The sequence below is a fragment of the Barbus barbus genome, assembly GCF_936440315.1.
Source record: "Barbus barbus genome assembly, chromosome: 6".
Lineage (NCBI taxonomy): Eukaryota > Metazoa > Chordata > Actinopteri > Cypriniformes > Cyprinidae > Barbus > Barbus barbus.
The window spans coordinates 27,043,921-27,057,420 of record NC_136734.1 but is presented as its reverse complement, the minus strand read 5'-3'; the positions used below and the strand labels follow the sequence as shown (position 1 = coordinate 27,057,420).

General features: G+C 37.4%; 2 protein-coding genes across 2 annotated transcripts; one reads left to right on the top strand and one right to left on the bottom strand.

The window, feature by feature from the left end:
• Positions 1 to 234: 234 nt before the first annotated feature.
• On the bottom strand, positions 235 to 2,730 carry rhogc (ras homolog gene family, member Gc). The gene is made up of 2 exons (XM_079419250.1): positions 2,418 to 2,730; positions 235 to 2,099 (listed from the first exon to the last, which is right to left on the bottom strand). The coding sequence occupies exon 2, from the start codon at positions 2,074 to 2,076 to the stop codon at positions 1,501 to 1,503; it is 576 nt and encodes a 191-aa protein (XP_079275376.1). The 5' UTR covers positions 2,077 to 2,099; positions 2,418 to 2,730; the 3' UTR covers positions 235 to 1,500.
• A 2,279-nt stretch (positions 2,731 to 5,009) lies between these two features.
• Positions 5,010 to 13,415, top strand: LOC306871183 (calcium uptake protein 2, mitochondrial-like). Its single transcript, XM_079418952.1, has 12 exons — positions 5,010 to 5,448; positions 6,977 to 7,112; positions 8,020 to 8,051; positions 8,208 to 8,283; positions 8,481 to 8,528; positions 9,618 to 9,700; positions 10,236 to 10,292; positions 10,435 to 10,529; positions 10,838 to 11,009; positions 11,578 to 11,686; positions 11,829 to 11,986; positions 12,280 to 13,415. The coding sequence occupies exons 1-12, from the start codon at positions 5,254 to 5,256 to the stop codon at positions 12,379 to 12,381; spliced, it is 1,263 nt and encodes a 420-aa protein (XP_079275078.1). The 5' UTR covers positions 5,010 to 5,253; the 3' UTR covers positions 12,382 to 13,415.
• Positions 13,416 to 13,500: the final 85 nt, after the last annotated feature.

Here is a 13,500-nt window from a genome sequence, read left to right as displayed (position 1 = left end):
CAAATGTTAAGCATTCAGACCTAATCATTACTCTAAGAACAATGCCTCAACACAAATCACACATACACAGCTGACGGTTTTGTTTATCTGTGAAAGCATTGTTAAGAATGTCAGAGATGCAGCTGTTCTTTCTTTCTTTCTCCCACTTGTTCTTTCTCATTCCCTCTTTCTCTCTGCATTTGTTTATGTCATGAACAAATCTGAGGTCAAAGAACAGGAGCCAACCATTGTTTTACTTTAAAACTGCTTTATTTTCTCATGCAAGTGGAGGTATATTCTTAAAATAATGAGAGTTTCAAGAAATAAAAACAGCTTTAATTAAAAAAGAGCCAATTTTGGTGCGTTATTGATGTCCTAAAAACAAAATTGTTGAGGAAAAAAAAAAAAAACCCCGCTGATGTTTATCATATAAAAAGTAGACATTCAATATATAAAATGTGAATGTGGACCCAAATGAAGTCTAAACCTGAATGTTTGTGCACATTAACTAGTCTGGATGTTTCATTGTAACGGAGATGAAAGACATCAAGTGTTTATCTCCTCTGTCAGTTCTTATTAGGGCACTTCATTGGAGTGGATCAACATTCATGGTAAAATACAAATAATACAAAATATTAGTGGCACTTCAGTTTCAAAAACAGGGTTGTAAATTGTGAGGATTCAGGCACAGTGGGCCAAATACAAAGATCTTCATTTCTACCTCAAGAGTGTTATAAAACAGCACTATATCCCTTCATTTACAGCTCTAATAGAAGGCATGTGAGCTACAACAGCTCTCTGTAAACTTTCAACAGTCCTTTCCAGCAATAAATGTCAACTGGCACCCAAAGTAGCACCCTAGATGAAGTGAGCAAAGAGGAAGGAGTTTACGAGATGTCAGAGAAGGGGCCAAGCACTAAAGGCACGCTGGGATTCCACAGCACTTCCTGATTTAAATTCGATCAACTCTACAAAGGCAACAGTACAAGAAAAATGGCATGTCGTCGTAAGTGTAGATCATCAAGTCTTAGGGTGTCACATTAAAATACCACTCATATCAGGTGGATCGTGAGCCCTAATAATTGTGTTAATGATGCGGTAAGGGAAAGACAGCACCTTCAAAAGACATCCAGCCTCAATTTAGAATTAATTTACACTTTGGTGCATGAAATATATTCTGAGTGACTCTTAAAAAATATGCTGGAGTTTTGAGGCCTTATAGGAAGGCAGAAGTTGTCAATGCCTGTAGTCCTTCAGACAAATCCAATCCACTGCCTCGGTCTGCCTGACTTTAGATTACAACACCGTATTTCTGTCTTGGATATGTATGGAGAGTTGAAACACAAATACACAAAAACACACAGTCTCAGTCTTCCTCATTAACAGTCTGTGCACCTATCGCTAACTGTAGTGTAGAGATATGAACAAAAAGTGACAGCAACACACATTTGCAGAGACGATCACATGACTAACTGATATTCCACCCTTCATAAAATCTCTCACGCACACACCCTCACGTAGTTATAACAGCACACATTTCTTGCTGTGCTTCTTGGCATTGGGGTAGAGAACGGCCCTGACTGCTTCGTTGAAGACCTCTCTGACCCCCTCCTGCAGAAGGGCTGAGCACTCCAGATATCGCACCGCACCAATGCTGCGGGCCAATGCGCTGCCCTGCTGTGGAGTGGTTGGACTCATCCCCTGCTCTTTCAGCTTCTCCAGGGTCTCCTTGTCCCCCCGCAGGTCTCTCTTTGTGCCTACCAGCAAAACAGGCACACCAGGACAGTGGTGGCACACCTCCGGGTGCCATTTATGCCGGACGTTGGCATGAGAGGAAGGGCTGGCCACAGAGAAACAGATGATGAAGACATGCGTCTGCGGGTAAGAGAGGGTTCGCAGACGGTCGTACTCCTCCTGACCGGCCGTGTCCCACAGGTTGAGGCTGACAGCACGGCCGTCCACACAGGTCTGAGTGCTGTAGTTGTCGAAAACCGTAGGAATGTACTCGTCTGGGAAGGCATTAGTAGTGTAGGAGATTAACAGGCAGGTCTTTCCCACTGCACCATCACCAACAACAACACACTTTATGGTCTGCATTTTGTTGCCTGGCACAGGGATCCCTGAAAAAGAGAGAGATTTCATTAACGTACTCGCTGTACATGTACCAGACATTGCAGACAACAGCCCAGACAGAAAAACAGCAGTTAAGACTACTAAACAACAGGGAAATCGGCAGTTTGTCCGTATAAATCGAATACTTATGAGTTATTTTTAAATATGAGACCTCTGAAAACAACAAAGACCCAAAACAAAGTAATACATCTGTTCAGCTAGTACGTTAGCAGCTGATCCGCTAAATAAAACCGGCAATTATGGGATTTAGTAAGGCAGCACCACATCACCGTTGCTCAAAGTGTATTTTTTAAAGTAAAACTCACTGTGTTTGGATGGTCTGGAGAGCTGGATGAGTGTTTCCTTTGAGCTGCTCAAGTTTCCATCATCGCAGCGGCAAAGGCGCTTTGCTAACCGACTAGCGGATGAGCCTCACGTTAATCAGTTATTAAACATGGACCAACAACACCCGGAGGTCTGTAACTACGTGTAACAACCGTACAAAACTCGTACACACGTACAAAGTCTAGAAATACTTTCAAATCAACATATTTTGTGGTAATTCAAACAAATTATTGTATGTGATTCGCAGTCCTTTTCTCTCACTGGCTCATTCTTCAACTTACGGGTAACGAAGACGGCATTGAGGAACACGCCCATGCCGCAAAGGCTTGTGGGAAATGCAGTGTAGTTTCAGAGTAAAAACTACAAATGTTTCTATTTACGTTTATGTAGTAATACATTACTATAATATGAATGTAAACAAAAGTATGACTGGTTCACGCTATTCATTTACTAAATGTGTTACCTTTATATCGGTTTAACACGACAGTGAGAATATATTGTAGGTTTCTTTTGACATATTATCCACATATGCAGGTTTGGTTTGTAATTAAAACAAATGTGAATCAAATGTGAATTAAAACAATGTGAATCTCAGTCCTTTACGGCTCGCGCTTTACGGGTAACGGAGACGACGTTGTGGACCACGCAAAGGCCTGTGGGAAATGTAGTGTAGTTTCGGAGTAAAAATTACAATATTAGCGATGTATGCTTGGTCTTTCACACTCACTTATGCAATGAATCAGCTAAACCACAATTTTAAAAATGCTGTATAAAAGTATTACACCAAGAATAACGTAATTTTGCCAATTCATCTTTAAGGTCGTTCAGTTCAGGGAATGAGCAGAAGGACTCACGTCAGTTACGATTTTTTTTTTTTTAATACTTCTTCAATAGTTTTGTATTTTATATAAATGTTATGCTTAAATAATGCAAGATAATTACAAACAGTAACTTAATAAATAATAAAAGATAAAAATCAGATTTGTATTTCAAGTCAAGTCTGCTTTATTGTCAATTCTTCCACATGTACAGTACATACATACAGAGAATTGAAATTGCGTTACTCTCAGACCCTTGGTGCATACAGTTAACATTAAACACGTTCAAATACAGATAATACAGTTTAAACATATGTACATACAACTATACAGCTATACAAATGAGGACATTGTAGAAAAATAAAGAAATAGATAAAGTGGCATAAGGCGCATGGCAGAATAGATAGAGTGCAAACCAGTTAAATAAAAACAAAACTGTGCAGATATATTTGTAGTGCAAGAAGAGCTTATCAATATGAGGACATTGTAGAAAAATAAAAAAAGAGATAACGTGGCATAGGGCACATGGCAGAATAGATAGAGTGCAAACCAGTTAAATAAAACAAAACTGTGCAGATATATGTGTAGTGCAAGAAGAGCTTATCAGTAGCTTATCAGATAGTCTTTTTATCAGACTATCCGAAGAGGTAGTTTGCAGTCAATGCTGGATGAGGTAGTGATCAGTCCAATGCTGCACAAGTGACAGGTGCTGGTCACAGTTTGTAAGTGGGTGGGTGGATGACCCTGGGGGGGGGGGGGGGGTCGTAGTGTCAGAGTTCAGTGTTGTATGGGGTAAAAGAGGGGAGGGGGGGCAAGGACGGGAGGGAGTTCAGCTTCCTGACAGCCTGATGTATGAAGCTGTCCTTCAGTCTGCTGGTCCTCCCTGATGGCAGCAGACTGAAGAAGCTGTGTGTCGGGTGGGTGGGATCACCTGCAATGCGGAGGGCTTTGCGGGTGAGACGGGTGCTGTAAATGTCCTGGAGAGAGGGGAGAGAGACACCAACAATCTTCTCAGCTGCTCTCACTATTCGTTGAAGTGACTTGCGGCAGGATGCGTTGCAAGCGCCATACCACACAGTGATGCAGCTGGTTAGGATGCTCTCGATGGTGCCTCTGTAGAAGGTGCACATGATGGGGGCAGGGGCTCTGGCTCTTCTCAGTTTGCGGAGAAAGTAGAGACGCTGCTGTGCTTTCTTGGCCAGTGCTACAGTGTTTTTAGTCCAGGAGAGGTCCTCTGTGATGTGCACACCCAGGAACTTGGTGCTGCTCACTCTCTCCACAGTCGCACCGTTGATGGTCAGAGGGGCATGCTGAGTGTGTACTCTCCTGAAGTCAACAACAATCTCCTTCGTCTTCTCCACATTCAGAGAGAGATTGTTGTCACTGCACCATGTAGCATGTGCTGTCATAGGTGTTTCTCTCACCTATAAACTGCTGCTCTGTGTTTCAGAATGTGGACTTTACCTCGTCCTATCCTTTCCTCCTTTTCTTCTCCCATCATGGACTATCAATACAGTCATAAATTCCCACATTATGTCTATTTACAGTATTTTACTGTCTCATAAGCCACACAAAGTATTTTACTTAAAACTATTTAATTAAATGCTAAGCAGTTAAGCATGTTAATTTTTTTTTATTAAAGTTGTTGATCTGTAATATCATGACTATGTCTGTCATAGGTATATAAAATAATTATATTTTATAAATAATTAAAACATAAGTAAATAATATGTCACTTCCCCGGAGTAAACTGAAGAAGACGCTCCATTACATAATATACACGGCGTGGCTACAAATGACTATGACTAAAAATTAATAAAACATCAGCAATGTTTGATATACTTGTTCAACTAGTCTGCATTGTATTATAATCAACTGTTCCCAGTTCGCAAGCGGTGTAGAAAAGCTGTCAGCCTGATGGGGGCAACAAACCACAGCGTCGTATCACTCTAACTTCACTATCGACCAAAGTAGACTGATAAAAACTTCCCGCAGAAGAATGGCGACTTGGGCCAGGTTAGGCGTTAGTTTGCGGAATACAGTCAGACGTTTCTGGCCTCTCAGAAACATAGGGTATGGTCGTGCTGTTGGAGGGGGTCTTCTGGGAACTGCTGTAGCAAGCGGATTTATTAACTATAAAAATGAACCGCGATGGAGACTTTGGCCACACATCGTGCACGCGGAGGACGCGAAGGTAAACAAACTTTTCAAACTACTTCGAATATCATGTTGTCTTTGAAGTTAACTGTCATGTCGCCTGTTTGTTCGTGGAGTCACTATGTTGATACAATCATCTGTACAATCAAGTGTAAATATTAAAGTTGGACCAACTGATTTTTGCAATTATTAAGCGAATCAGCTCAAAAATCAAATCAGTTTTATTGAAATGTGTCTAAACTGTAGTCTATGTGGAGTCTCAGTAAATCCTAATATGTCTTATTGTTGCAAATGTTTGTTTATGTACACAAATTTTAGATGGTTTGGCCACGGTTGCCATCACATTGTACTAGGAAGGGAAGCTTCGAAGGGAAGTGGTGTGTGGGGTGACCCATACTCAGAATTTGTGCTCTGCATTTAATCCATCCAAGTGTACACACAGTAGTGAACATACACCCGGAGCAGTGCGGCGCCCGGCTCGGTGCCTTGCTGAAGGGTCTCACCTCAGTCATAGTATTGAGGGTGGAGAGAGTGTTGGTTATTCACTCCCCACCTACAATCCCTGCCACAACCTTCAGATTACAACTCTCTATCCATTAGGCCACAACTGCCCTTTTGACATTTTTAGGTGGAGCTCTTGTCTTTATAGTGTCAGAGCAAACTGTAGCTACTATGTGGTAACTAGATTACATAATTAAATGTAGAATTAATGCTCATTATGTGATTCAAATCTGGAAAATCTACAGAATTAATTTAAACGGTAAAATGATAATTATTGATTACCACATATTACTGTAGTTTTAAAAATTCAGTAAACATCTGAATTAAAGGTCATTTTAATTAAATTAAAGGTCGTTTTATTTTCTATTAGACATTTGATTAAAGGTAGCTTTTTACAGGTAATCTTATGATAACAGGTATTTTATTCATTGTAAAACGTTGCTGAAGAAAAACATATTTTTAATGCATTTATTTCATTATTGTTGTGCAAAAAAGTAACAAGTAAAATCGTGAGTCCACATTTGGCTCTCTTTCAGTATTAATTTAGTATTTATAAACTATTATAGTATTTATTGGTATTTTAAATATTACTTTTATATTTTAAAATTTTTAGAATCTTGTGTGGAATTTTTAATATTTCAATTTAACTTCACTTTCAGTTTAAAATTAGTTTCAAATGTTATTTTTCAACTTAATTATTTCCATTATTTGTCAAGGCAACATTAAAAATTTGTGAGCTTTTAAAGTTTTTCATCTAATATTTGATATTATTTCAGCTTTTTTCTAATAATGAAATTATATTCTTTTGTTTAATTTTAGTTAACAATAGCAACATTCTTCCCCTTCTTGCCTCATGCATAAAGGCATAAAATTGTCACCAACTTTTTGTTTAAAATGACACTGAAGTTGACTGAACTTTCCAGTTTCAACATTATTGAAATTTAGTGGAATGAAAAGGATTCATAATTCTAATGAGTCCAAGTATAGCTCTAAATAAAAGTAAAGGTGCACTGCTCATAAATAAAACATCTGCTCTTTCTCTCCATTTTTGTAAATCTGTAAAGAAAGAAGAGATCACAGTACCACAAGTGTCCATGAGACGCCTGCGGTTTAACCAGTTTGCCTCCATGATCTATGAAGAGGAGCCATACATGACACCCAGAGACTTCCTCCATTCAGTCCTGATGGAGAAGGTGGATCGTAAGTGACATGCCACCATATGGATATGCAAACATTCACAAACATACACTAGGAAGGCAGTATTATGTATAAATGATTATGAGATTTTGTGCTTGCATTCTTATTCTATTAGACATTTGGGTTACACTTTATTTTAAGGTGTCCTTTTGACAGTGTAATTACACAACTAGGTGATTAATATTAATAAACATCATGTACTTACTATATGGTTAGGGTTTGGTTTAGAGTTAGTTGCATGTAATTATGCATAACGTACTATTATTACTATAGTAAGTACATGGAACGTGTAACAAGGACACTGTAAAATAAAGTGTTAGCCACATTTGATTTTATGTAAATGTAAACTCCTTATGAGGGCTGTTATCAACGAAATTCTCATAACATGCATCTTATGCAGGGGTGGTGATGGCGCAGTGGATAAGACACATGCCTTTGGTGTGAGAGACCCGGGTTCGAATCCACTGTGAGACACCAATGTGTCCCTGAGCAAGACACTTAACCCCTAGTTGCTCCAGAGGCGTGTGACCTCTGACATATATAGCATATATAGCAATTGTAAGTCGCTTTGGATAAAAGCGTCAGCTAAATGAATAAATGTAAATGTTATCAAAGCAATCTTACAGTGAGAGACCAGTCAACACAAAGACCCTAAAATGCTGTCATGTACGTCCTTCTCACTTACATTCTTATTTATATACGTGTTTCTGGTTTGAGTGTACATCTGAGTGAAAATGCTGTTTATCTGGCAGTAATCACCTCTGCATGTTAAGCCTTGTATTCATAAAGTGGGCGTAATGTAGTACAATATCTCTTCAAACACCACTACAGGCCTCAAAGCATTTTTTCTGTTGATTTTCACTATGCTGCAAAATATTGCTAAGCCATCCTTGATCTTTCTCTTTTACAGGTAAACTACAGAAAAAGATACTGACTAAAGCAGTAAGTGCAGTTTGTTAGTTCAATTGAGTGTTACTCCAAAAAACAAAGAGACTTGTTCTGAATGAATACTGTTATTACATGATCGTGTGTGATTTTGCTGGAAATCTCACTGACACAGTCAAAGCTTTGCCTAATATCTGATTGGTCCATGGACAGGATATGGATGATATGATAAGGGTGGCTTCCAGGGCTGAGGCAGGAAATAACATGTTCAGAGGAATCGGAGACAAAGGTATATGTTAAGCAAACACTTGCCTCACGTGTGCCAGAGTCCACCTGCCTTAGTAAAATACCTGTGTTTGTGTGTGCTAACGTCCTCTCATTGAGAAAGTGCCATAATGAAAACTTAATTATTAAAATGGTATGGTTTATAAAAACAATTTGAATAGTAATTGCATTATTAATACATCTCCTGAACCATTGTTTCAGGGCTGATCTCTTACACAGAGTACCTGTTCCTCCTCACTATTCTTATAAGTAAGTATTTCCAAAACTTTTTACATAATTTTATTCACAGTGTCCTATCAGTGCCATTCCAGAGTCTCTGTCACCGCTTAGACTTCTGCTCTTTTAGCTACTTGCTAATCAGGTTTTTAGTCATAGCCATTTGTAGCCTAAAATGGACACAGTCACTTTATTTTCAACAGGACTTGTTCTGTACTTAGCAGCTTGCATGTTTTGTGACATTCCTGAGGTTTGATTATTTATCACAGTATCAAAATATGTCTGCACTGTGCTGCACCACTACTGAATCAACAACATCATAGAAAAATTCATTTTGGCTGAGACCGCAGTCTGAGTTTAAATGTGATAAGAAAGTGACTGGCTGCTGTGAAATAATACAAACGCTATAAATGGTCAGTACATCATCGTTCTCACTGGTTACATCAACTTGCATGTAGCATTAAACTTACAGCATGAGTATATCTTCTAGTTTGGATGAGAATTTTGATGACTTGTTTCGTGATGTTAAAAATTGTTAATAAAATCACTAAGTGGAATAGAAATCAGAATATGTCCTTAGTTCTCATTCTTTGTCCCAAGAATTCACAGGAGATAAATAATAAGAAGAAAATTGATTCACCGTTTAATCACTGTGAAGTTTCAGCACCACATTTTATTGTTCTTTAACTCCTTGAATACAATCAATGATTATAGTTGGTGTGTACTGGAATAGATGTGCAAAAAAACAAATTCAAACTGATCAGAAATGTCAGTATCAGTCCAGTTGTGTATGTTTAGAGCATGTTGTGCATGTTTGTTTTTGATATGAAGTTTTCCTAATTTAGTGACAAATGCAAATACATGTTCACTCGGTGCTTGCTATTAAACTGTACCGTAACATCAAAATTATACCACAGTAATATTAGTGATATTGACTGACACTGATTTGCAATACACCAAATAATCCCATTAATTTTCTTTACACTCATCAATTTTCCACTTGTAGCGATACGTTTTTTTCTGTTTGTGATGGGGTTTCTTTTGCTCACTTGAGGGGTCACAGATTATCCCTGAAAGCCGGTATCCATTGCTTTACTCAGTTTAACTGCACTGTGATTCCAGAACCTCAAACAGGATTTCATATTGCTTTCAAAATGCTTGATATTGATGGCAATGAGCATGTGGACAAGAAGGAATTTCAGAAGGTATGGAATGTCTTTTCACATTGGATTATATGACACCATGTTGCCTTCACACTCAAACTGATAAGTGCAAATGTTGTTTTAAAACACTTTGTTGTAAATGCGTATAATTATATGAAGATATGTGAAGAACTAAGAAAGTTCTCTTGATTGGATTTTAAATGCTATGTATTTGTAAGTATTGTGGTCATTAGATCTGTCTGCTTTGTGTTTCTGTTAATGCTGGCATGAGATGAGACAGATGTGCAACAGGTATGTGGGAACGGTTGATGCATGATTGGTGCATGATAGGAGCATCAGAAAAATCCATATTTTAATTAGAATTTAGTTGGATTTAAATGTTGAGTCTATTCACATGTATCAGTTTGCCATGTGGTCAAGGTCTAGAAGATTAACTGAAGCTGAAAAAGCTATTTGAATAGACTCATAATTTCCTTTAGTGTGGATGTACATCCTGTACCTTAACACACAAATATATGCATAAACACAAGAGAACAAGACTGAATAAGAGTCAGTTTTTTTTTTGTTTTTTTTGAAGCTGAAGAAAATAATTCGACTGAGGAAAGAGCTTCTAAGGCAGGATGATGGGACAGAGGTGGGTACATGTTGTGTAACTTCAGCAACTTTGCATGTTATTTGGAGGTTTAGAATATGTTATTTTTATATTTATTAAAATTGCTTAGTTGTATTTAATATTTTTGTGGTTGTACTGAATAGCTTTGATTGTTTCTTTACAGCTTTCAGACAGTGTTGATGAGGTCAACACTACACTACAGGTGTTCTTTTTTGGGAAAAATGGCACGAATAAACTCCAACACAAAGATTTCTGCAGGTAAAGTACGGCCTGTGTTTACTTTAATATGTTAGTGTTTGTATGATATAAGCTCAATTCTTCTTCATATATGCTACAAAAATAGCATAATTGATAGAATTTCCCAATCAGGATGTTTTTATTAAATGTAGACATGAAATTAGCAAAATACAGCAACATGTACTTTAGACCTCCAATAAAAAAAATATTCTATAGAATATGTGAACGTTATTCAAAGTAAACTCGCTCTCTAACTACAACACTATCCAGTGTTTAACTTTGTTTAGCCTTGAGAGTTGTATTGCAAGGATGTTTTTGGTTTTGTGTAGGTTTATGGAAGACCTGCAGGCAGAAGTGCAAGAAGTTGAGTTCCTGCGGTTTTCTAAAGGGATGAAGACCATGAGGCGGGAAGACTTTGCTGAATGGCTGCTTCATTACACCAATGAAGAGAACAATGAGGCATACTGGGAAAACATGAGAAAGAGGATCCCCACTGGACAGGTAACATCTTTTAAACACTAACACTGATAGTCCTGAATATTATTAGTATTTCTGCAGTTTAACACGAACCGACTTGGATAAAGACTGATCTTGGGTCATTATTTCTAATTTGAGAGGAATAGATTCTAAATGTAACTAGTAAGTGGCTAAGAAGCCAGTTGCCACTCTTCAGAGATTTCCAGCATATAGATAAAAATGTGCTCTATGCAGCTGTCCATTAGTCATATTTCTAGAGTAGAGTGGGAAAATCTGATGTCACTTCTGAGTACAAAGCATTTACAGTCCACCTAGAGTTGGACAATTGGTATGTAGAGGACTCTGGAGCCTGCTGACCTGTTTGCAAAGTGCCATTTATGATGAAAACCATCACCTGCCTAAAATGATATCAACTGAAAAGCATGGCTGCTTGCATTATATTGTACATTTAAATTGTAATGTTAAAAGTAAATATTATCTATACCAGCACAAATGTTATTTGAAATTTTATGTTCATTGCATCCTGTAACAGCATTATAATTCCATTCTTATATTTTAAAGTTTCTGACTTTTTTATATATATGTTTGTCAGAGCATCACCTTTGATGAATTTAAAGAATTCTGTCTCTTTACCAACCATCTGGAGGACTTTGCCTTCTCAGTCAAAATGATTAATAATGCCAACAGGCCAATAGGAATGGGTAAGACTAATCTGGATGCCAGTAGTTATTCATTTTTAATAATTAATAATCTATTGTCCTCAGTGCATTTCTTGACAGGTCAAAATAATATTGATTGAGTAACTGAAATGCACAGCACTCTCCTTCAATTTTTTCTCCATAGCTGAGTTTAAGCGAGCAGTGAAGATAGCGACAGGTCACGACCTTTCAGAGAATGTTCTGGACACAGTTTTTAAGATCTTTGACCTGGACGGGGACAATTGTCTGAGCCATAAGGAGTTCCTCGCTGTGATGAATGACAGAGTGCTTCGTGGACTCCGGGTGAGAAAGCATTTAGCCCTTTAATTGATAAGTAATTATTAATTTCCAAAGTTTCATTTAGTTCATTTACAATGTTATGCTTAATCGTTTACTAAATATAATTAGTGTTAAAAATATTATTGGTACTCAAATCTGACATATATACCGATGTCTATGCCAACTACAATGCAGACGATGGAGCAATTACAGTCAAATCTTGTGACCGTAGTTATTAATCTTTGTGATTGTGAGTAAGTGGCTCAGTGCAGTAAACGGTAGACTTACTGTAGATTTTGTACCTGTGTGTTGTATAGGTTCAGCCCCAGCTTGGTATTTCTGGTTATTGGAAATGTGTGAAAAGAGAGACACTGCAAGGAGCTCAAGAGGCTCTCCGTCAAACCGGCAGCCCTGTCTGACACAGGAAGAGGTCTGCCTTTGAGTGTGTGGCTGGTCAGATGTGGTAATACTTGCAATTCCATATATGTCTGGGGAGGAGAATGGTACATAATTAATTACAAGCACCAGGGATTGTTAGTTGTACTGTCAGGAAACTTTTCCTTCAAAATGTTTACATGGTCCAAAGACAATATTGCTACTGAAGTGATATGGCTGTTGGCCAAAACATAAAAAAGAAACAATATTAATAGAAAAATTAATTTCATGGTTATGAGCTTTATTGAAAATCTGTGATATGTTTTTCACCTTTGAATTTGTGAAATGGCCTGTGCACACTCCAACAAGGTTACACTGTCAGTTCATGATTTTTTTTTGTTTGTTTGTTTGTGTGTGTGTGTGTGTGTGTGTGTGTTATAGAAAACATGTTTTAATCATATATAGCCATAATTTTACTTTGGATGTGGTGTTGTTTACATATAATCTGTATGTGAAACTTTGCAGTAAGTTTGTAACACATTACCCTGTGGATAATCTGAAGAGAATTTTGACTGAAGAGATGAGCAGTTCCATTTTTAGTAAACTCATTGTAATTTTTTTGTTTTAAATGAGTTTTTTCCTTTTTGAGTTTCACCTGTGAAACACAAAGTGTGATGGTGAAAACAGGTTTCTTTCTTTAAATTGTAAGATTCCATGTGGTATTTGTGAGGACAATCTGTTTAATCTGTGAAATGTATTTTATTTTATTTTTTGGGGTAGCTGGTGTATTGTATACATGTTATTTTTTATTTCTGGGGCACTTTTCTATATTAAAAATTAATACATTTGTAGTGCTTGAAAATGCTAGCATTGCATTACTTGTCCATTAATAAAATGAACAGAAATCATGACAGTTACTTAAAACATTACAGGGATTAAATGTAAACTATGCAAAATATATTCGGAACATTAAGTGAACGGTTTCACGTTTGTTGTCTTGTAATCGTAAATAAAATGCGGTGTTGCCTCAGGAAATCGTCGTATATGAAAAAGGCAATTTATTTCACTTTTTATCACCTGAAAGTTGCTCTTTATTTAATAACCTCTATATGTAACATCATGCTATTATGTTTACATGTATAATTGGAGAGTTTAGCTAAAGA